Here is a 23,538-nt window from a genome sequence, read left to right on the forward strand (position 1 = left end):
CTTTAGCATATGAGATACAAATTTAAGATCAAACTTTAGACCATTTTTACAAAGAGAACTGATAACATAATACATTTTTTTTAAATATTAAAAATTGTATGGCTCTTACCTTGGAGGTCAACAGTGTTGGCCTTTTTTCTAAAATTTGATTTCTCCGTTTTGGAATACCCATCAGGGTATGAACCATTTGTTTTATAATTTAATATTTTTTGGTATATGTCAGGATCCATGTTAATCACCAAATTCAACAAGATAACCCAGTCAAGAAACATCTGCAAGCTGGTGGGTGGAGTGAGTGGGTTTACGTCGAGACAGCAGGAAATAACTTTAACAAATATAAAATTATTCAAAATAATTATACAATAAGAAAAATCATTTCAATTAGTGGGAGGAAATCCCTTGGTTCTGGGTAACTTTCTGTATAACCAACACAAAAGACAGTTGTAAAAAAATTTTATTAACAAAAGATACTTCAATACTAATACAAATACAAATACAATACAATACAATACAATGAAACTGCTAAAGAGTACTTCAATGCACAAGGATGGTAAATATGGAGTATTGAAAGTACTGAAAATACAAGTGAACTATGTATGGTAGAATGTTATCTGATATGTAATAAGGTGTAAAATATCTGATGTCTAATTTAAACAACAACTGAGTAACAATTTGTAAAAAGAAATCTGAAAAACTGATATGTTAAATCATAGACAGTTAACATGAACATACACACTATACACTAAAAAGAGTTTTGGTTAGTCAATAGTCAAGTTCCATGCAGTCACATGAGTAGTCTGGTGATGGCAACATCATGACTGGTAAGGTGTGCTGCAGTGGAGGAGTCAGACGTGTCAATGCTCATGCATGACCAGTCAATCACATGCCACAACTGTATGTCCTTGTGAGTTTTATAGTTGCTCTGGCCTGAACCTCAGAATGAGAGTAGATGGGGTTCGGTGGTACCCAGTCTGATACTGAGGTCTCACTTCCTGCCCTGTAAAATCTACTTTACACTGATCCAACAAATGGAGTTTTATTTGGAGTTAGTTGGAGTTGGATAAGTGTGAAAAGTGTAATGGGCCTTAAGTTGTCTAGCATTTGTCCTAGTATTTATTTATTTATTTATTTTAGGTTAGCAAAAAAAGAAAAAGAAAAATGGATTAATTTAAATTCAATAATAAGTATTTTACATAAGGGAGTATGATTTTGGCAGCACTGCTGAATTCACACCCCCCACACTGATATCACTTTAGCTGGTCAGAGACCCATAAAATTCATTCTGGAGACACATCTCATCCTAAAGACTACCTAGAAAAAAGCACAAGTGTTCATATTCAATAATAAGTATTTTACATAAGGGAGTATGATTTTGGCAGCACTGCTGAATTCACACCCCCCACACTGATATCACTTTAGCTGGGTCAGAGACCCATAAAACTCATTCTGGAGACGCATCTTATCCTGTAGAGTACCTGCAAAAAAGCACAAGTGTTCATATTCAATAATAAGTATTTTACATAAGGGAGGTATGATTTTGGCAGCACAGCTGAATTCACACCCCCCACAGTGATATCACTTTAGCTGGGTCGGAGACCCATAAAACTCATTCTGGAGACACATCTCATCCTGTAGAGTACCTGCAAAAAAGCACAAGTGTTCATATTCAATAATAAGTATTTTACATAAGGGAGTATAAGTCAAATGACAAATTTGTCTGCATCCCTTTAGTAGTGATGTTCATGTTTAGATGTAGGCAACCCTTACGAAACTAAACCATTGTTTTACTACAAAAAACACTGTAGTGTTTCAAAAAACAATGTTTTATAATACTGTATTAAAAATACAATATAAGCAAAAAATCTTATATTCATCAAAAGATCAAAAAAGTTTGGTCAAATACATGATCAAAGACAAATAACTAATAAATACATGATCAAAGATCAACACACAAATTGCTATCATGTAATTTCTTATGCTATCTGATGCCTGTCTGTTTTCGCAGCTGGCGGCACGAATTGACGTCATGTGCACGCGAGGGCAGTCAGATTCTGGCAGGGAGTCGGAATTCGTCACAACAGGGGTCAGCAAGAATATTTTAAACTTACGTGTGAAAAGGTTAAAATGTGAAACTAATATATTATATAGACTCATTTCATGCAAAGTGAGAAATTTCAAGCCTTTATTTGTTATAAGTTTGATGATTATGGCTTACAGCTTATGAAAACTCCAAATTCAAAATCTCAGAAAATTTGAATATTACATAAAATCAATTTAAAAAAAAGGATTTTAAATACAGAAATGTCAGCCCTCTGAAAAATATAATCATGCATATGTACTCAGTACTTGGTTTGGGCCCTTTGCATGAATTACTGCCTCAATGCGGAGTGGCATGGATGCTATCGCCCTGTGGCACTGCTGAGGTGTTATGGAAGACCAGGATGCTTCAATAGCGCCCTTCAGCTCTTCTGCATTGTTCTGTCTCATGTCTCTCATTTTTCTCTTGGCAATGCCCCATAGATTCTCTATGGGGTTAAGGTCCGAGTTTGCTGGCCAATCAAGCACAGTAATCCCATGGTCATTGAACCAGGTTTTGGTTCTTTTGGCAGTGTGGGCAGATACCAAGTCCTGGTGGAAAATGAAGTCAGCATCTCCATAAAGCTTGTCTGCTGAAGGAAGCATGAAGTGCTCTAAAATGTCCTGGTAGACGGCTGTGTTGACTCTGGACTTAACTACTTTGTTATTTGTTAATTTAAGTTTCTCATAATTTGTTTTGGTTTACTGCCTTAAACGGGACTTTATTCGTGACCCGAGTATTTCATCCAAGCCAGCAAATCTCAGACGAAAAAGCCCATTCAACTTAAGAATGCGCTACAGGTGTCTTTACTTACGTACTTAATGCCAGAGACTGCACTATATCTTTATATGACATTCCTATTTCAAAGTAAAATGTTATTTCATCAGTCATCTCCATCTCCGACTGCTGTTTATGGTTACAGTATTGACCGGTGTGGTACCTTCAACATAACTTGTGGCTACGAGAAATAGATGTCGTTCTCTCAAAATATGAAGTCATGGCCATGAGAAAAATATATCGTTCCCTCAACATATGATCTCGAGGACACGACTTTACATTGCGTGGCCACTACATAATGATGTCGTTACCTCAACAATATGATCTCGTGGCCATGATTTATTATCACGTTCCCACGATTTAATATGACGTTCCCATGAATAAATATATCGTTGCAACAACATATTATCACGTTCCCATGAGTTTATATGTTGTGGCCACGACAAAACTAAGAGAACCGAACATGTCCCCTCCCGGTCACATCATCTACGCTTAAAAATATATTGCACGTCTACACGAGGTTGCGTGGTAGGCTAAAGGTGTGCGCTTGGTGTCGGTAGACATATTTTAAAAAAATTATAATAAAATAAATAAAATAAAATTGTTTTCTAAAAACTTCACCAGATTCTTGTTCTGCATCTCCCCGAGTACCACTGTGAATGGATGGAGAAGAGGAGCGCTAAAGTAAAACCCTGCCCTCTGTTCAATATTCCATTTCACTTAGAAATACATCACAACACTGGAGAAAAAGTCGTTTGCAACTTCCGGTTCACGGGGACTTTAAAGGGGTGGTTGATTATGATTTCACTTTTCTAACTTTAGTGTGTAATGTTGCTGTTTGAGCATAAACAACACCTGCAAAGTTACAATGCTCAAAGTTCAACGCAAAGGGGGATATTTTCTTTTAAAGAAATTGCTTTTTAAGGACTACAACAAACGGCTGGTAGGCACTACACGACATTCCTCCTGGGTTAGTGACATCACCAACCCTAAAATTTACATAAACCCCGCCCCCGGGAACGCGATTTATAGATTATCATGACAGAATATGCTAATCAATGACTAGAAGATAACTACACATAAGCTACATAAATTCACCAACTAACCATTCAGAAAAGTCCTGTTGCATTCTACATGTTGTCAAGTCTCTCCATCATTGTCTGACTCTGGTTTGGACATAAAAGGCTAAAAGTGTTTGAAATTTTAAGTCTGTGTGAGGTAAAAGGACAAAAGCTGTTGAAGCTCCGCCCCCTGTGTGAAAATAGCCTCTGAGCCAACAATGGATAATTACTATGAGCACTTGGATAAGGGTATGCTACAGCTACATTATTATTCCTACATTACACAATAACTTATTCTTACATTAAAATATTATTATGGCTCTGTTACAGACGTTGACAGAGCTGTTTTGTCATAATAGCCATAATAATGATAATAGCAGAAAGGGGTTGTTTTTGCAGATTTATTTGTCCGTCACTTTTATTTCCACAATAAAGAAATGCTCTTTGCAGAATGTGGGCAGAGCATACAATAGAGATGGCTTAAGCCAAGTCAGGGTAGTCAGATCTGATCAGTCAGAGGAGAGCGGAGAGAGCGCCTGTGCGTGTAAATGAGAGAGTGGGAGAAAACAAGGAAAAGGGAAATTGATGGAATGTTACCCGCTTCCTGTTGCAGATGACAAAGACGATGAGGAGCCAGAGGAACATGGCGATGACAACGGCACCAATAGGCATGATCAATGCCAAGTTCATATTATCTTCTGCACCTGTGGGATCAATAAGAAATCACAAACAAAGATGACACACAAAGACATTTAAAAAAAGATTTAACCAAAACAACCTAAATAGAATGATAAATAGAACGAACGACACCGATAGATAGAACTTTAGACGCACGGACTAGACTGACCCATCGACAGACAGACAGATATTTTAATAAATATTAATAGTGAATATATGACATGAATTTGCATATTTGTGTGCCGGTTTGATACTTGGGCAAAAAAAATATTAGAACATTTTTATTTAACCAGATGATTTAACCAGATAAATTTTTTATTTTGGAGAGAAACTGGAAAAATGCTTCTTAGTTTTATATTAAAGGATAATTACGGTATTTAACACCTTGAGTCTATTTTGTAGTTTGTTATGGATGAACTAGAGTGGTGGACACAGAAATTTTGACGGCTGTCTATGGACATGCACGAACATGTCCTTAAAACAACCCTTAACGTTCGTTTTCAAAACTGTGCAACTCACCGAGTGGTTAGTGGTGTTCGTTGATGATTAAATGATGACTAAAAAGAGAGCTATTTTTGCCACAGGGTCTTGATTAAAACAAAATCTCAATGAGGATAAAAGTCAGTGGGAGACTGAGCTTGCCTCACACCCATGACACGTCTCTGAACGTCTGCTCTTAAAATGGGATAATAGTTAACACACCTCCCTTCAAAACTGACAAACTATGAATTTCTACCTGCCATGTTTTGGTATAAGAAACATTTGCACTACCATTTAAATGTTTGGGGGTCAATAATATATATATATTTTTAAGAAATTAATACTTTTTTAATTAAAATTGATCAAAAGTAACACTTATAACGTTACAAAAGATTTCAATTTCAAATAAATGTTTTTTTTTTTACCTTTCAATTCATCAAAGAATCCAGAGGGGGGAAAATGTAGCACTGTTTCCATAAAAATATTAAGCAGCACAACTGTTTTCAACAATGATGATAATAATGAATGTTTATTGAGCAGCAAATCAGCATATTACAATGATTTCTGAAGGATCATGTGACATTGAAGACTGGACTAATGATGCTGAAAATTCTGCTTTGCCATCTCAGAAATAAATTACATTTTAAAATATGTTAAAATAGAAAAACGTTATTTTAACATACTATTTAATATAACTGTTTTACTGTTGTTGTTTTTTTTAGCAAATAAATGCAGCCATGGACCATTTACATAGAACACGTTTTTGTGGGTAAAAACGCGAGTCGCAGGTCAGTGGAATGGGAAAAAAAATGCACTCTTGAGACATTTAAAAAAACGTTCTTTTAACACCGTTTTTTAGAATGGCGTTTCATGCGTGAGATGCAAGACACGGGCGCAATGGTCAAACGTGTCTACATGTTTACATAGAAAAACAATGGAAAAGCAGCGCAGTGGAATGCAAAACGTTCTGTGTGAATGGATGTTTAGTGAGCATGAGAGACTTCCTGCAAAAACATTTAAAAAATGTTATGACCCCCAACTTTTGAACAGTAGTGTATATGTGGCAAAAATTACTACCATTTATATATTCGTAAAGATAAAGACTAAATCATAATATCAAGATCTATTAGTGTTAGACATAAGGGGGAAATTGTAATATTCCAAAAATAAATTATAATAAAATTCTGCACAACTTTACAGAAAAAATGTATATGTCCTAACTGCCCTATCTTCAACAATAAAAAATTAAATAAATCAAGCAGTGAGCATTGTCTACAGACTCACCATCCACAGTGATATGAGCCTCGTCATAGTCACAGCCCAGCTGGTTACAGGCTGTACATATGTAAAGACCACTGTCCTCTTTTTTCACCCGTTGGATGGTCAAGACACGATTTGACCTCTTCAGAATCACACCTGACAACAGAAAAGCATGAAAAGTCACTAAACTAGTCACCCCTCAGAGACAGTTTCAGACGATAATTTATTTTCTGTAAAGCACACATTAACACCAAACTGATTTTATGATGAGATTCAGTGTAACTTAACAATAAACGAATAAATGACTCAAGCCTTAGAATAGCGGTCAAACTAAAATTGTATTTTAAATCAGATTTGCCTTCAACATGTGAAACAGATCTGAGAAGCAAACTAAAGGATGGAATACACTACATGTATGAACTGATTTTAAAACTCTAAGGATCGTACACTTATCGATTTTGTAAATGGTTACAGAGAAAAACTGGGCATCATACACTAAAAAAAGGCAGAAGATCACACACTATCAGACTTTAAAGTCGTCCCTAACACAGCGAACTCACGCAGAAACATACGCCTGAGTGTAAGGAGATGCATGACAAATGAAAACTGTGTTTAAAATCCTAACAAAAGATCAAACATGTCTTATATCCTCCAACTGTATGGATTCATAGACTGGAGATTAAAAATAGTGTCTACCCATCATAAAATACGTGATTTTCTGTGAAATCAGTCAACTCCGCCTGTTCAAAATCTGCAGACTGGCTCTGGCCTTTGGCAACTAGTGTCGACTCATCCACAGTGTTATTTTAGTTTTATTTATATAGCATTATAATAGCACAGCAAATCGGGGCCAAAATTCTGTGTAGTGTATTCCAGCCTTAAGAGAATTGTCCTACTCTTCAGGACAATACTGTGGATATAGAGAGGGTAGTTTATTCTTACACCTATAATTTTTTTGTACATTTACAGACGTTTTATTTTGCGCACCTGATCCCTCCATGACGGTCTGGTTGTCTTTAGTCCAAACTACAGTAGGGGTTGGTGTGCCGGTCACCTCACACTCTAGAGTGGTAGAGTCACTCACATTCACTCTCTGGTTAGTCAGATTGGTCACAATTCTTGACATCTCAAGAGCTGCGGAAAGATATAAACTGATGTACATTCAAGCTTGCACATGATTTCTGCAATATATCCCATCTGAACAACCAAACTGAAGCAAGCAGGAATTAAATTTAGTCGATTAAGTGTGTAATTTTATCACCAAACTAATTAAACGACACAAATAATGACTGTTTTTAAACACGTTTCCTGAACACTATGTAAAGCTATCGACTAACCTCTGAGCTTGAGGTTGTGAAGCAAGCAGTTTCTCTCACTGGTGCCCACGTTTTCCACTTGGCAAGCGTACAGGCCTTGGTCCATCAAAGTGGCATTGGGTATGGGCAGGTCCAGTGTTGCATTGGTGCCCTGCAGGCCTGATATGGTGACATTGGGCTGGTGGAAAGGTGACAGGGTGAGGATCTCACAAGGCATGGCCGCTGGAAGGGCATCAGGGTTGGCTACGTTTGTTACCCGATACCAACGTAAGTTAGAGTACAGCAGTCGGTCGGCTACACAGCGCATTACCACGTCCTCTCCCTCAATAGGGCTGCTGGAGGGAAGCACGCTTAGATTGAGGAAACCTGTGAAGATGACAAAAATAACGAAAAGTTCAGATTTGATCACTTCAATTGCAATAGGTTCATTTGGGATGTACAGTGGAGAATGTCTCTGGTTTGGAAGCACTCACGAGTTACTTGAAATACAATGACTCGCTCTTCTTCTCCCATCTTATTGGTGGCAAGGCACCTGTAGAGGGCATGATCAACTGCTTTCTGGATCTTCAATGAGCTGATGGTCTATGTGAGAACACACAGTACACCAAAACAGGCAGTGGATGATTTAAAAAAATATAATTATAACCAGATTCACCAAGATTAACCACCAGTGGGGTCCAAAAGTCTCGGACCCCTTTTGCATTTTCATTAAAAATCAGAAAAATTATTTAAAACAATAATTTCATACATCATTTTGAAATGTCTTCGTATTTGGTTTGTCTTTTTGCTTTAATGACAGCTGTACTCGCGCTGCGTGAACTCAACAAGTTTGAATAAAACCTGATGATCATGTTCTCCAGCATGATTTGAGTATTTCCAAAGAGCATATTGAGGTTCAATAGAAGCAAATACAACTGACTGTATGTACAAAGCAGAAAACATTTGCTTATTTAATTAGTGACCTAGAAATAGTGCATGGATCTTAAATATTTTTTGTTTCCTTTACATCTTTTTTTCAGGTTTATTACCAGGTTTAAATTAGATTTTGAATCCCAGTCTCAGACATTACGAACCAACTGTATATATTATGCTTACAATTTATTTATTTTATTTATTTTCTTTGCACGTTCGAAGGCTGAGCTAAACACAGCACAGTTCTGGTTTACCTTCAGAGAGCGTTCAATGACAGATGTGGGGCTGATGATGGGATTCTTCCCTGTGTTGTTGTTTGATATCTCCCTCCACTTGTCACAGTTCACCACACTCTGGTCTGACTTTGGTCTGAGAGTAAAAGATAAAACATTCAAAGTTATTTATTATTTAGATTTTTTTTTGTCACAACAATAATAATATACAATTATTATTATTTAAAAATGTATAAATTACTTTGAAATACTTTGTAAATGTTCATGTTTTCCAGGTCTGCAAAACACATTTAAAATATTGCACACTATTGAATAGTGTAGTATCAATATTGTTGGCTCTGTGAAGAATTGCTTAATGGTCTTCTAATGTAAGTCACTTTGGATAAAATGATCTCTTAAATGCACAAATGTAAATATTACCGTTCAAAAGTTTTGGGGTCACTAAGATTTTTTTTTAAAGAAATTAACTTTTATTCAGCAAGGATGCATTAAATGTATCAAAAGTGACAATAAAGGCGTGTATAATATAAAAAAAAATATATATATAAAAAAATTAAAGCTGTTCTTTCTGTTAACTTTTTATTCATTAAAGGATCCTGAAAAAAAATGTATGACCACTTCCACAAAAAATATGTAATAAAATAAATAAATGTTACAATTAAAAAACTTAAAATTATGGAAAAACAAGCATTTTATATTAACATTTTACAATTGAGGATCCATATCTCAAAAGAGAAAACGAAAAATAAACATATATTTATCTACACATTTCCAGCAGGAACAGGAAAAACGGAAAAACATTAAACTGGATCCTAAACAACAATGCATCTATTATTAACGGTCTAAATTTAGACCATCCCATTACTGTTCTCAGATCTAAATAAGTACTTACAGTAAATAAGTACTGAGAAATATGAATTAACTTCATGTACTTACTACAGCATTACGGTTAGGGTTGTAGTAACATGTAACAATGTCACCTTAAAAGAAAGTGTTGCCAAAAAGACAAACACAAAAATAGGTCACATAAAAGCTGCAATGAAAGATGCAAACATTTTTATTCAATGCATATTTTGTCAGCAAAAACAATGACTAACGATATTGTCATCAACATAAACAAGGTAAATGACTTTCCCATACAAATACAGGAAGAAACTTTTAATTTATAGCTTTCTTTCTAGCTTTCTTTCTGAATGACAGGTTTTGCTACAGGTAAATGTTTTTGGGGCCATGGAAATTCAGTTTTTGTTGTGATCTATGTGTTTCAGCATTTGGATTGCATTTCATCAAGGAAAGTACAAATGAGGAATATCCCGAACAATTTGTCGTTTAAGAAACACAATATTTACAGTACTATAGACGCAGAGTAGATATGAAAATGCAGAAATGTAAAGAAACGAGAGAACAAGAAACATACTCTACATATGTTTAGGTATGTTATGCCTTATGTAAATACACGATGCCACTCTGTATTTTTTTTGTGTGTGTTAGATATTTTTTATATTAGATATTATAATATAATACAATGTGATTAAAGATTAAATAAGCACTTTGCATTGAAGCAAAAAATAAAATGTTGGTAAAACTTATTTTAAAAAATTACATCCACTGTAAAATGTGATATGATGTGCAACTGATATCTTAGGAATAATTTTTTACGTACTTCATAACCTTAAAATGACTTTCATTTGTCTAACCTAATTTAGTCATGTTAATTGAGTTATATTCAGTAATATTTTGACCAGTTAATTTAGATGTTACCACATGAAGCAGATTTATCTAACATTATCTGACAAAACTTATTTTGACAGTCTAAATTCTTAGCTGTATTATAAAGGTTACATTTGAATCAAAACAAGAAAACAGCATCAAATCATGTGGCATATTACTTACAGAAATCTGATTGGGCAGTCCTCTCTGGGCATCCACTGCCATTTTATTGTGACAGGGCTGGATCCTCCGCTAACAGTGCATCTGAGTGTAGGACTACTGCCGTACATATGGACATCACGATCCAACGGCACTTCCTTCTCAAAGATCTTAGGGGGAACTGAACATATAAATCCACAAGTTAATACAGTCAAGTCAAGTCAAGTCAGAAGAGAAGAGAAGAGAAGAGAAGAGAAGAGAAGAGAAGAGAAGAGAAGAGAAGAGAAGAGAAGAGATTCATTACCATGAACCAATAGTTGAAATGTTCTTTTCTGCTCCTCCTTGGTAATCTTATTTGTTAAGACAACAGTATAATTCCCAGCATCCTTCTCTATAACACCATATATAGTGAGAGATCCTCTGTTAGGCTTCATCCTGTACTCATCCTTCCACACTATCAGCTGATCATTCTTATACCTGGATGGTCAAGAGCGAAAGAAAGCTTAATGCAAGTTCAGTCTGACCAGCACAGACAGTTCTTATCTATTCTTTATAGGCACTATATATATATACTGTATATCGTCCCCTTGGAATTATAAGGTTCTATCTGGGTTCTGAGCAGTTTTGAGATATTGAGCTTTAAAGTTCTCTTACGAGAGGTCTCTCGTACTGCGTAAGTATCTTACGCTCGGGGAAAATCCCTTTTCCGCGAGATATTGAAGCCAAAAAATTATCCTTAATTTTGTATTATTGTAAAACGCGTTGCAGCAGCATACAGACATAGGCAAGACGGCTCGTGTGCCCATTGGCTGTTCTGCGGCAACTGCAGCAGCCTATCGAGCGAGGCCTAGCGTGACGTCAGACCCAATGAGGGTGCTTCGCGCCCACTGCGTCACGTCCCGCCGAAACGGGCGTGGCTTAGGCCTATAAATCCAGCTCGCAGGCAGCTGATATCTGATTTTTCATCTCTTCAGCGAAGCACACGCATCGCTGGATCCGGAGAGAAGCCGCGCCGTCTGAGGAAGCAGCGGGACGAGTCGTCACTGAAGTCGCTGGCCGCGCCGCCTTCAATCGCCTTCACCTGCTGTGTGTGTGTTCGCCGCCGCGACACACACTGTCTAAAAGAGCTTGCGTCTTTTTAAAGATGCCTTCCTGCGGCTCGTGCAGAGCCACACTCAGCGACGGGGACCGCCACGTTATCTGCGTTTCCTGCCTGGGTGAGGATCATGCAGCTCTCGCGCTCGCTGACGGCGGCTGCCATCATTGCGAGTCATTCTGTCATTTTGGAGGCCGTCCCTGTGCAGCATGCGGTCATTTCAGAGGCCGTCCCTGTGCAGCGTGCGGTCGTTTTGGAGGCCGTCCCTGTACAGCATGCGATTGTTTCAGAAGCCGTCCCAGTGCAGTCCGCTGTTATCCCAGAGACCATCCCAGAACTACCCGTCATCTCTCCTGCCACGGTCAAGAAGGTAGTCTTCCTTTTCTACTCATTGACGGTGTTACATGCTTGGAGGAGGTTTAGGAGGTCTGCCGGTCCAAAGACTGTTCACGTAGCTTCGGCCAATCCAGAGACTGGGTCTGTTCCAGTGTCTGTTCCTGAGCCTGAGCCGGTGGCGTCTGTTTCTGAGCCTGAGCCGGTGGCGTCTGTTCCTGAGCCTGAGCCGGTGGCGTCTGTTCCTGAGCCTGAGCCGGTGGCGCCAGTTCCAGTGCCTGAGTCGGTGGCGCCAGTTCCAGTGCCTGAGTCGGTGGCGCCAGTTCCAGTGCCTGAGTCGGTGGTGCCAGTTCCAGTGCCTGAGTCGGTGGTGCCAGTTCCTGTGCCTGAGTCGGTGGTATCTGTTCCTGAGTCGGTGGTGTCTGAGCCGGTGGTATCTGTTCCTGAACCGGTGGTGTCTGAGCCGGTGGTATCTGTTCCTGAGCCGGTGGTGTCTGTTCCTGGGCCGGTGGTATCTGTTCCTGAACCGGTGGTGTCTGAACCGGTGGTGTCTGTTCCTGAGCCGGTGGTGTCTGAGCCGGTGGTGTCTGTGCCTGAGCCGGAGCCTGAGCCGGTGTCTGTTCCTGTTCCTGTGCCTGAGCCGGTGTCTGTTCCTGTTCCTGAGCCAGCAGGATCGGTGTCGGTGTCGGTGCCTGTTCCGGTTCTGGAGTCGGGGTCTGTTCCCGTTCCGCCCTGGTCGTCTCCGCCGTGGCCGCCCGAGGGGTCTTCACCGCCGTGGCCGCCCGAGGGGTCTTCACCGCCGTGGCCGCCCGAGGGGTCTTCACCGCCGTGGCCGCCCGAGGGGTCTTCACCGCCCTGGTCTTCACCGCCGTGGCCGCCCGAGGGGTCGTCTTCGCCCTGGTCTTCACCGCCGTGGCCGCCCAAGGGGTCTTCACCGCCGTGGCCGGCCGATGGACTGTCTGCTTTGCCCTGGCCGCCCGATGGACTGTCTGCTTTGCCCTAGCTCTTTCCGCTGCGGCGCATCTGTCCCGCTCAAGAAATTTCAGAGGATGCTAGGTCTCATGGCCTCAGCATCATCAGTACTTCAGCTGGGCTTGCTTCGCATGCGCCCGCTACAGTTCTGGCTGAAAGCGCGAGTGCCGCGCCGAGCGTGGGCTTCCGGTCTGCTTCGTCTCAAGGTCAATCAGAAATGCATCGCAGCTCTGAAACCTTGGAAAGCAAACGACTGGTACCAATCAGGTGTAAGCCTAGGGACTTCCTCGAGTGTGAAGGTAGTGTCTACGGACGCATCCACCTCGGGATGGGGAGCGCTGCTCGAGGGCAGACCGTTCTTCGGCCAATGGTCAGAACGGGAGAAGCTTCTACACATAAACTGCCTCGAAATACTGGCAGTAGACAACGCGCTGACGCGTTTTTGTCCCCAAATACGAGGACACCACGTCCTGGTCTCGCTGAGAGCAGCGCATGTGCCAGGGCTCTTAAACATAGGACCGGAAGGACTGTCCAGGATCAATGTTCCGACAGGCGAGTGGTCTCTACACCCACAGACAGTCCAGCTGCTGTGGAAGAAATTCGGCAGAGCAGAAGTAGACCTGTTCGCGTCTCAAGAAAACGCTCACTGTCTGGAATTTTTCTCCAAGAGCAGGGACGCGCTGGCTCATGTATGGCCCCGCCACCCGCTCTATGCCTTTCCTCACGTCTCTCTCCTGCCTCAGGTGATAGAACGGATCAGGGAAGAAGGATGCTCAGTGCTACTCGTAGCGCCGTTCTGGAAAAACCAACCCTGGTTCCCGGTTCTGATGCAGCTAGCGAGCACTGCCCCATGGCCCGTGCCAGTGAGGAGGGACCTCCTCTCTCAGGCCAAGGGCTCGAATTGGCATCCGCGCCCAGAGCTGTGGTCCCTTCATGTTTGGGCCATCAACGGGTACCCGCTGACCTCCCAAGCGGAGTGTTAAACACGATCACGCAGGCTAGACCTCCGTCTACGCGACGTCTCTATTCCTCGAAATGGTCAGTGTTCTCCAGCTGGTGCACAGCTCGTGGCGTGTCGCCCCCAGACTGTGGGGTGACGGAGGTTCTCTCCTTCCTACAAGAGCTGTTGGACAAGGGCAGGTCCCCTTCCACGCTCAAAGTTTATGTGGCGGCCATAGCAGCGTTCTCAAAAACAACGCTTGGTCGGTCAATAGGAAGGAACGATTTAGTCATCCGCTTCCTTAGAGGAGCTAAGAGACTGAATCCTCCCAGACCTCCCTCAGTCCCTGTATGGAACCTTTCTACGGTACTGGAGGCCATGAAAGGTGACCCATTCGAGTCTTTACAGACGATTGATCTTAAACACCTGTCTTTCAAGACAGTGTTTCTTCTGGCTCTCACTTCAGTGAAGCGCATAGGGGACTTACACGCGCTCTCAGTAAGCGCGACGTGCATGGAGTTTGGGCCTAATGACTCAAGAGTTATACTCCAACCTAAGCACGGTTATGTTCCAAAATCCCTCAACACACCGTCCGGTCTCTGACGAGGAAGGAGACGCGAGCTTCCTTTGTCCAGTCAGGGCATTAAGAGCTTATGTGTCTCGCTCATCTGTCTTCAGACAGACGGAGCAGCTCTTTGTTTCATTCAGCGGACGTTCCAAGGGACTAGCCGCGTCGAAACAGAGCCTATCCAGATGGATAGTTGACGCCATTGTGCTGGCGTACACTTCCAAGGGTATGCAGTGCCCGTTGGGTGTCAGAGCGCACTCCACGAGAAGCATGGCTTCATCGTGGGCCTGGTCAAGTGGGATTTCCTTGCAAGATATATGTATGGCGGCAGGCTGGGCCTCCCCGTCTACATTTATAAGGTTTTATAACCTAGAGGTTCCCGCCTTACAGGCCAGGCTGTTGTCGGTCTAAATATACCAGTACTGTCTGTTCTGATGCTATCGGTTCAGGATACTGTGTCTGCTGAGCACTGCTCGATGAGCACTGCTCACTGATCGACCGCAAAATGCTTATGGGCAATTGAATAAGACCCACAATTTTCCATCAGTTCAGGCCGTACTCCGCCCTGTCTGTATGATGTATTTTGCGTCTGAGGGACGCTGCTATATGTGGAAGAGCGCAGCTCCGCCCCTCCCTCTTCCCGGACTCCCTGTGAGTTCCCCTGGTGATTATGCACTATATGAACCCCGGGCTTTCGCCCTTGGGTTTTTGGTGTCAGATCCCAGCACGCACGGCGTTTTACATTGGGTCCCCTAGCGTAAGATACTTACGCAGTACGAGAGACCTCTCGTAAGAGAACGTACTCGGTTACTAACGTAACCTCGGTTCTCTCTAGTAGAGCTGCCTGCGAGCTGGATTTATAGGCCTAAGCCACGCCCGTTTCGGCGGGACGTGACGCAGTGGGCGCGAAGCACCCTCATTGGGTCTGACGTCACGCTACGCCTCGCTCGATAGGCTGCTGCAGTTGCCGCAGAACAGCCAATAGGCACACGAGCCGTCTTGCCTATGTCTGTATGCTGCCGCAACGCGTTTTACAATAATACAAAATTAAGGATAATTTTTTGGCTTCAATATCTCACGGAAAAGGGATTTTCCCCGAGCGTAAGATACTCTTCTAGAGAGAACCGAGGTTACGTAAGTAACCGAGTACGTTTTTGCATTCCATTCGACTGTGTAGAAAGAACCTTTTTATTTTCTAAATAAAAAGTTCCAAAATGTACACAACTTAAAAAATAACATCACATAATGTAAAGAAGTGGTCACAGAATAAGAATATGTGAATAACTAAATTTTGACAAAAATGTCAGATAGAACCTTATAATTCCAAGGGGACGATATAGTATATACGCACACACACACACACACACACACACACACACATACTGTACATACATACACACAAGTAACACTCCACTTACCACTTGACAGAAGGCTCTGGATAAGCATAATACATTACAACGATTTTTGCCTCTTCCTGGCCAGCATTTGCCTCCACAGTCTGCAACAACTGATCATTGAGCGCTATAAATGGTTTCTCTGAAATATCAATCGATATGTTAGAGCAAATGCTATTAAAACATTGTATTTTGTATTATTTGTATTGTAAAACGGTAATTACCATTGTAATATGGTCTTTATGCTACCATATGCCAGCAACTTATAACTGGTGTGCCAGCAACACTAATGTTTGAAATTATATAATGCTTTTTTTTGTTGCTAAGTGATTATTCCTGAAAGTACATACCATAGATGATGAGGGATGCTCGGGCAATCTTGTGCATCTGACCATTAGAGGCTGTACATATGTACTCTCCTGTGTCATTTATGGTCACATTCTCTACAATGAGCGTATTGGACAGTTCTAAGGAGTTCCACAGCTTCTTCTTGTAGGACCTGGTCTCATAGCGTGACCTTGGCATTGAGCTGTTGACACTTCTCTGCAGGAGGTGAGAGAGACGACTTAAATCCACCAGAGAAATGCATGATGTTATTTATGTAACTGCATTTCAACAAAATCAGCTGAACTGGTCTGGACTGGATGGATTTGAATTGAATTGAGTTTATGCTTCAAGTGTCTTCAGTAAAACATAAATGTCAGCATAACTAAGTAGTAAGGGTTGAATGACTTTAGATTTTTTTAAAGTCAACATTTATGTGATGAAAATCGAGTCAACGTCGTCTAGTCGCTGATGACGTCATTAATGAACAAATAAGCCTGAACCTCGAGCTGAGACTCGAACGCGTGTTGCCTTGTGCACAGCTATGGCATATGACACAGCGCCGCCCACAAGACTATTGCTCCTATATAACAGCTTATTTTTATCACAGCATTAGTGAGAGAGCGATTGCATTTGAATTAATTCTACCTGGCAGCGTTTCTACTTATAGTGAAGCTGTGGGTTTTAGTTACTAAGAAATACAGTATATGCTATTTTACTGATAAATCACAGTGTTGACAATACATTTCTCCGCTACTTAATGTTTCCGTGTGCACGCGTTCTGAAAGTGACGTGCAAGCTACTGTCTGTATGTGTGTTACAAAGCTTCAGTGCATTAGTTTAGAATGGTGATTAACTTGTGTGTACAATAAGCTGTTTAAAACGTGCATTCACCTGATAAATTTTGAGCATCCACGTGTATAATCAAACATGTCTTGTGGAGCGCTCTCGGAGTATGCATTTATTTATCATTTTAACTGTTGGAAACGGAGCATTAAAGTGGACTTCAAATATTTCTTATCCTGATGCGCCCTCTATAGGCCACGATCAGCAACTAGACGACATCAAGCTTAAAGCGTAATGGCAGAGCATTAAAGTCGACTAGTCTGTGTAACCCCTACTAAGTAGCCAGATATTAGGCGCGTTTCCATTACAGATTTGACAAAAAACTATTTCGAAATGACAGCGTTTCCATTAACCGATGTTAATGCAACTAAAACTTAATTTTTTCTTCTCGCGATAAGTAAAATCATTCCAAAAACCATTGCAACGGACGTTGGTAGGTTTCCCAGCCACTGCACTAGCCATTATTATTAATCAAAGGAGATGTATGTGTGTTCTCAAAGCATTAATGGTAAGGAACGACCCTTATTATACTTGTGAGCAGCACATACAGTATGAGGTGTTTCTGAGTGTTTCTCCCTCATATCTGCTTCGAGGTCTTGATTCTGGCATTTATTTGAGGTTTAGAATCCATTATTCCTGTAATTCTTTTGTCTTTTATGAATTTAATAAAGAACTCTGTCTCGTATTCTGTCCAAACACACCACGTCATCTACGTCAGGTGACCTGCAAATGTGCAAAAACTGTTTCTATTGCAGTTTTGCGAAATATTTCTTTTTCGAAATGCCTGAAAAACCACCTCATGCGAGCGTAAAAACTTGTTTGCGATAAATGGGAGTTTTTGCGAAATTGAAGTGTTTCCATTGGGCGTATTTTCAATTCGCAATTTCAATTTGCGCAATTTGAAGGGTAATGCGGCTATTGACATTCACACAAAAGATTGGCTGATGATACATTTTAAAGGATGTTTTGGGTCAATACAGGTCAATAAAGACATAGCAGACATTTTTGTTTAGACTGTTTCTGGCTGTTTATCCACCGCCGGACATTGCGAAACTTATGTAGAGAACAGGAAGGAGACAAGTAAAAAAGTTCTAGTTCTTTTCTTTGGTAATCAAGATTATGCCACAAATGGTGCCGACTGAGGTTAACTTGTATTGAACATTTCTCTAAGTCACTGACCTTCTCATGTGGGAAGGTCCACTGAAAGTCGATTCCCACATTGAGCTCGATGTTAGCAGTGCAGTTCAACATTAGCCTCTCCCCTACCGTCAGCCTCTCATGAGCTGGACTCAGGGTGAGGTCATGGATCTTGTATCCTGCGAAAGAGGGAAGGGGTGTAAGGGACGTGCCGGGTGGAGCATTATTCTCTTGAGACCAGGGCAGCTGATCTCACACCAGACTGTTCAACAGTCTCAACAAATGATTCTGAAACATGCAATCGCGCCTCCACAAAAACAAAAGTTTGATCAATTTCTGACATGCTTGCAAAACTGAAAAAACTGATAGGTTAGATGTACAACACTGTAAAAAAAAATTACATCCCCAAGTGAAAAATTTCAAGTGACCGATAACATCTACATTTTTCAATTAGTCTGACGTATTATTTCTCATTGAGCCAATGTTAACAGACTATTGCAACAAGAATTTCACTTGGGCCAATAGAAAAATGTAGATGTTATCGGTCACTTGAAATTTTTGATTTGGGAGGGTTAGAAATTTTTTACAGTGAAGCCTCCTACTGTACTTCAAGCAACATTCACCTGCACCTGCCCAAATGAACTTTTCTTCTTTTTTTTTTTTGCTTACCTACAACAGCCACAATGTAAGGTGAGGACTGATAGGTCTCGTTTCGAATAATGGTTTGGCAGTAGACCACGCCAGCATAGCTGACCACATGACTAGGCAGGATAAAACCCTTCTTGCTATCCCAGATGACCTCTATCCCATCAGTGGTCAGTTCTTTTACTGGATACTTCTGTTGGCCAGACACCACAAGCATTCTTCACATCACATCACCGGCAGCGAATCACACAACACAGGGATCTTGATAAGTAAGCACTAAATATTTTATAGTCATACATTTCATATATATATGGATCTGAAGTCAAAAGGAAAAGACCTATACATATAGCTACATTTAAATCATTTTGAAAAAGAAAACAAAAAACTTCCCATAAAAAGCTATTTTCACAATGTTCACTACTGTTCAAAAGTTTGGGGTCAGTTAGATTCTTTTTCAAGGAAAAAAGTACTTTTATTCAGTAAGGACGCAAAACCTTGGCACCGTCACAAACAAAATTATATTCATCAAAGAATTAAAAAATGCATCATGGTTTCCACAAACATATTAAGCAGCACAACAGTTTTCAACATTGATTATAATTGAGTTTCTTGAGCAGAAAATCAGCATATTAGAATGATTTCTGAAGGATCATGTGACACTGAAGACTGGAGTAATGATGCTAAAAATTCAGCTTTGCCATCACAGGAATAAATTACATTTGAAAATATATTAAAATAGAAAACAGTTATTTTAAATTGTATTATTATTTCACAATATTACTGCTTTATTGTATCAAATAAATGCAGCCTTGCCGCATAAGAGACTTCTTTAAAAAAATTAAAACATCTTACAGAACCCAAACTTGTGAACAATAATGTAGTTTGTATGATATGGATGATATTTGCTGAACTCACTCAAAGTTATGTATACAACATAACAACATCTAAATGGTTTTTAAGTCACAAATATTATTTAACATTACTGAATCATCCTAAATACATTAAATTACACCGACAAAACTAAATCTAGGGTTAGATCAAATGGAAATAGCTCCCCACTTTTTACAGTGTAGGGTATGTGTGTGTAGAAATACTTACTGTATACAGTGTGACATTTAGGTTCTCCACAGATACCAAACAGGGAATGACCACCTGTTCTCCCTTCCGAATGAACACCACATCATAATCTTGAGCCATTCGGACAAATGGCGTCCGATAATCTAAAAACATAGGCATGTCTGGTATTTATACTTAACCAACAACCAGATATTAACAAACCACACGCAGAAAAGATGAAGTTGCCATAATCTAGCATAATTTGACATATCACTAATACATTCTTTTGATAGTATAAGAAATATGACACTACTAACAAACAGTTATGAAACCTGATTATCAAATGTGAATAGGTATGAAATGCAGTGCAAGTTTGCACACAACCACAGGTACACTTACCAACACTTAAAAACAAGCAACTTAAAACAAAACAATTCCTATACATTTTGTCTGTATGGACAAACAGTTTACAGGTCAAAAGGGGAAGTAAAATGTGGTGGTGCCACTAGAGTGAAGAGGTTATGAAGAATGAGGAGGTCAGAAGGTTATCCTGAAAACAACAAAGGAAGTATGCGATGGACACATTTTTGTAACATTCCCACTTTCTCTCCCATTCTCTCTGGAAGACAGTGAGAGAGAGAGTGGGAACACTATGAAAAATGTGCTCATCTTTTTGTTGAAAATTTGTCCAACGAGATTACACATGAAAATCATACCTTGTATGAAGACATATACAGCTACAGAAGTCTTCCCATCTTCTATAGGCAGGCTTTTATAGAAGCAGCGGTACTCTCCCGTCTCATTGGCTACTGCTTTGGAGAGCGTTAAAGTGCTACAGAATAGTCCATCACCACTACAGTCTGATGTGGTGAGCCGGGTCTCAGAACGGGATTGGCTGTGAGGTGTAGACCACTCCAGGATCTGCCGCCCCCTGTGTAACAGGTAGAAAAGACTAGTGTCAGAAATGTATTCTAACAAAAATGACATTCTTTACTTTTTGTTTTTACCATCAAATCAAATAGTTAACAAAAGCAGCACCCTTTACCCAGCTTATGAGAAAAAAGTACAGACAGACCTGCTCTTCTCCAGAAGCAACACTTACCTGCACGTGAGCTCCAGTGTATTTGAAGCATTGATTTTGAGAGTTTTCTCAGTGATGTTTAAGGTTGGAGGATCCGGCACAAACCTGAGCTCTATCGCTACAAGAAAAATAAAAAATACATCCAGAATGCTTAGTTTAAGAATAAGCTGCTGATAATCACATGGATATACTCGCATACAATTAAAATCACTGAGTGATTTAAATCATGACTTTAGTGGATAAGATATTCATATACTCTTACACTGACTGGTCTAATTTATTACTAATGCAAATAACTTATTTAGTTTGGATGAAATGTTTTTTTATTAATGAAAAATATACGAATATAATGCTATAAAGTGCAATAAAGAAACAAATTTTACCAGATTTCTGCTGTTTATCTTATTTTATTAAACCAACTTAAACCAAGAAAGACACAAAACATCCAGTGTAAATTTTAATCTAGACAACATATAACAATATTTCACATTAAAACTAAACACTGGACACTAGGACCGCCATCCTCAGAGCAATAAACCACTGAGAATATGGCTGTAATATATCACATTAACATCAAGACTAAATAAACTTTAAGAGGAGTACAACATGCGCCTTTCCTAGGATCTCCCTAGTGCTTTTAACATGGTTAATATTAATCCCAGAACAATTTAGTTTATTAACAAACTTAATCTCCATCTTCATCTAAAAGCGACTCCCTTTTATCTTTTTATCTTTATGCTTGTAACACACATAAAGTGACCATTTTGACAGCTTTAGCTCGACCATCAGGCTAAATATGCAGCTTCATTATCAACAAACCACAAAAAATATATGTCTGAAAAAAGTGCAGTCAAAAAATGTATTGTGCTGGTCAGCCACTCAAACTAACAGTCAAACCACTGCTTGTCTCTGTGCATAATTCAAATAGTCAATCAGGAGAGCACAAGAGCGGTGAGGACCATGAATGCCTGTCCGTTGCTTGGCCTGGTTTTACATTAGATATACAGTAAGGGATATAGACGTGTAGAACAGCACAGAATGGCATAGAGCAGTGTGATGTGGGACCCTGGGATATTTTTCCACTGGAGCTGCAAGTGCAGCACAGAGGCCTGGATGTGTCAAAACAGGAAGCCTGGGCAAATGGGCCGGGGCCAGGCTAAATGGCCCCACGCACCAAAACCTGAGGTGGGATTCCTGCTCCAGAGGAACTAGAACTGGGAACACACACTCTTATGGACACACACAATCATGCTAAAATACATGCACTCCATGGAGACTTACTTATTCAACTGTTTGTTTTAACATCAAATGGCCAGACACTGAAAACATTTGAAACAACAATAGCGGCAAAGGCTTAATTGTATCTGATGAATAAGAGTGAATTGAAGGATTTACAAGATAAGGGCAAGAAAGCATTCTAAAATCTTAAATTTTCTAAAAGCAAAAATCTCTCACTAGATCTCATGTAAAAAATTTAAATAAATATAAAAAACATATTATAATGGCTACTGAAACAACTCTGTTACTACTTTACAATTTTTTTTAATATATTTTTTTACTCTAAAAATATCTACTATTTACTACAGATACAATTACGGGAGAAAGTGATAAAAAATCATTGCTACAGTTGTTTAAAATCAACAACAGGTGTAGGCCTACACTTAACATTTTAATACGAGATTTTATAATGCATAATTATGCCTATTGAGCTGAAACTCAGCAACTGCAAACAGTGTGTTCAATAGCCAATTAACAATGAGTTGAATGTAATGGTGAGAAAGGTAATGATGACGTGAGCATGTGTGTATTTAATTAGATGTTTATGTCATACCTATAACCAAGTTGATGGTTAAGAGGATGTCGACGAGAGAAACCACATATGATGTCTTTGCCATCGCCCGACAGTAACGTTGGACCGTCCCGGCATGAAACCAAAATTCTGACTCCTTAACTCCTCATCACGATTATACGACACAGTTGAGCACTTTAAGATAGGTTTTTAAAATCCTTAAAGGAAAAGAAATCCTTGTGCTGTTCTGAGTTTTCCCCTGATTGGGACCTGTTGCGCGCTCACTGATGGATTCGTGCGCTAGATGTGCGCGTGACTAAAGTGCGCTGATTCAATTGGGAGGAAGACGAGGGAGGAGCGCGCGCAACATGTGCTTCTCAAATACAGTATATGACCGTTCTAGACTCCAGAGGCCGAAGGTCCCAAGAACATAGAGATTCAGAACAGTCTAAATCACTTTATCAGAGATCAATTACGATAGGGGACCTTCAATAAAGAAGTGAAGATATGGAAAATGCACAATTTCCACTAAACAAATGCCTTTCATGCCGGGGTGAGAATTACGGTGGGTTGGGGGTTCTAACCTGGTTCTAACCCTTCAATTAAGGTTTAATCATCATGGTCCAAAGAAATTTGGATGATTTTTTTTTTTTTAAATGGAGAATTAAGTGTTTTCTTTAAAAGTGCGGGTATT

At 40.1% G+C, this 23,538-nt stretch overlaps 1 protein-coding gene across 2 annotated transcripts; it reads right to left on the reverse strand.

The window, feature by feature from the left end:
* Nucleotides 1–451: 451 nt before the first annotated feature.
* LOC309481745 (vascular endothelial growth factor receptor 2-like) lies at nucleotides 452–23,136 on the reverse strand. Of its 2 annotated transcripts, XM_082146791.1 has the most exons (17): nucleotides 22,887–23,136; nucleotides 21,077–21,173; nucleotides 20,691–20,905; nucleotides 20,017–20,138; nucleotides 18,943–19,111; nucleotides 18,316–18,452; nucleotides 16,317–16,509; nucleotides 15,991–16,108; nucleotides 10,968–11,140; nucleotides 10,688–10,844; nucleotides 8,816–8,930; nucleotides 8,123–8,231; nucleotides 7,671–8,015; nucleotides 7,321–7,467; nucleotides 6,358–6,489; nucleotides 4,513–4,619; nucleotides 452–1,640 (listed from the first exon to the last, which is right to left on the reverse strand). In XM_082146791.1, exons 1-17 carry the CDS (start codon nucleotides 22,948–22,950, stop codon nucleotides 1,581–1,583), a joined length of 2,460 nt encoding a protein of 819 aa, XP_082002917.1. In that variant the 5' UTR covers nucleotides 22,951–23,136; the 3' UTR covers nucleotides 452–1,580. The 2 variants fall into 2 exon arrangements, with proteins under 2 accessions (XP_082002917.1, XP_082002916.1); XM_082146790.1 differs by lacking the exon at nucleotides 22,887–23,136 and having other exon boundaries at nucleotides 21,077–22,376.
* Nucleotides 23,137–23,538: the final 402 nt, after the last annotated feature.

This window comes from Leuciscus leuciscus, assembly GCF_965113295.1.
Source record: "Leuciscus leuciscus genome assembly, chromosome: 19".
NCBI lineage: Eukaryota > Metazoa > Chordata > Actinopteri > Cypriniformes > Leuciscidae > Leuciscus > Leuciscus leuciscus.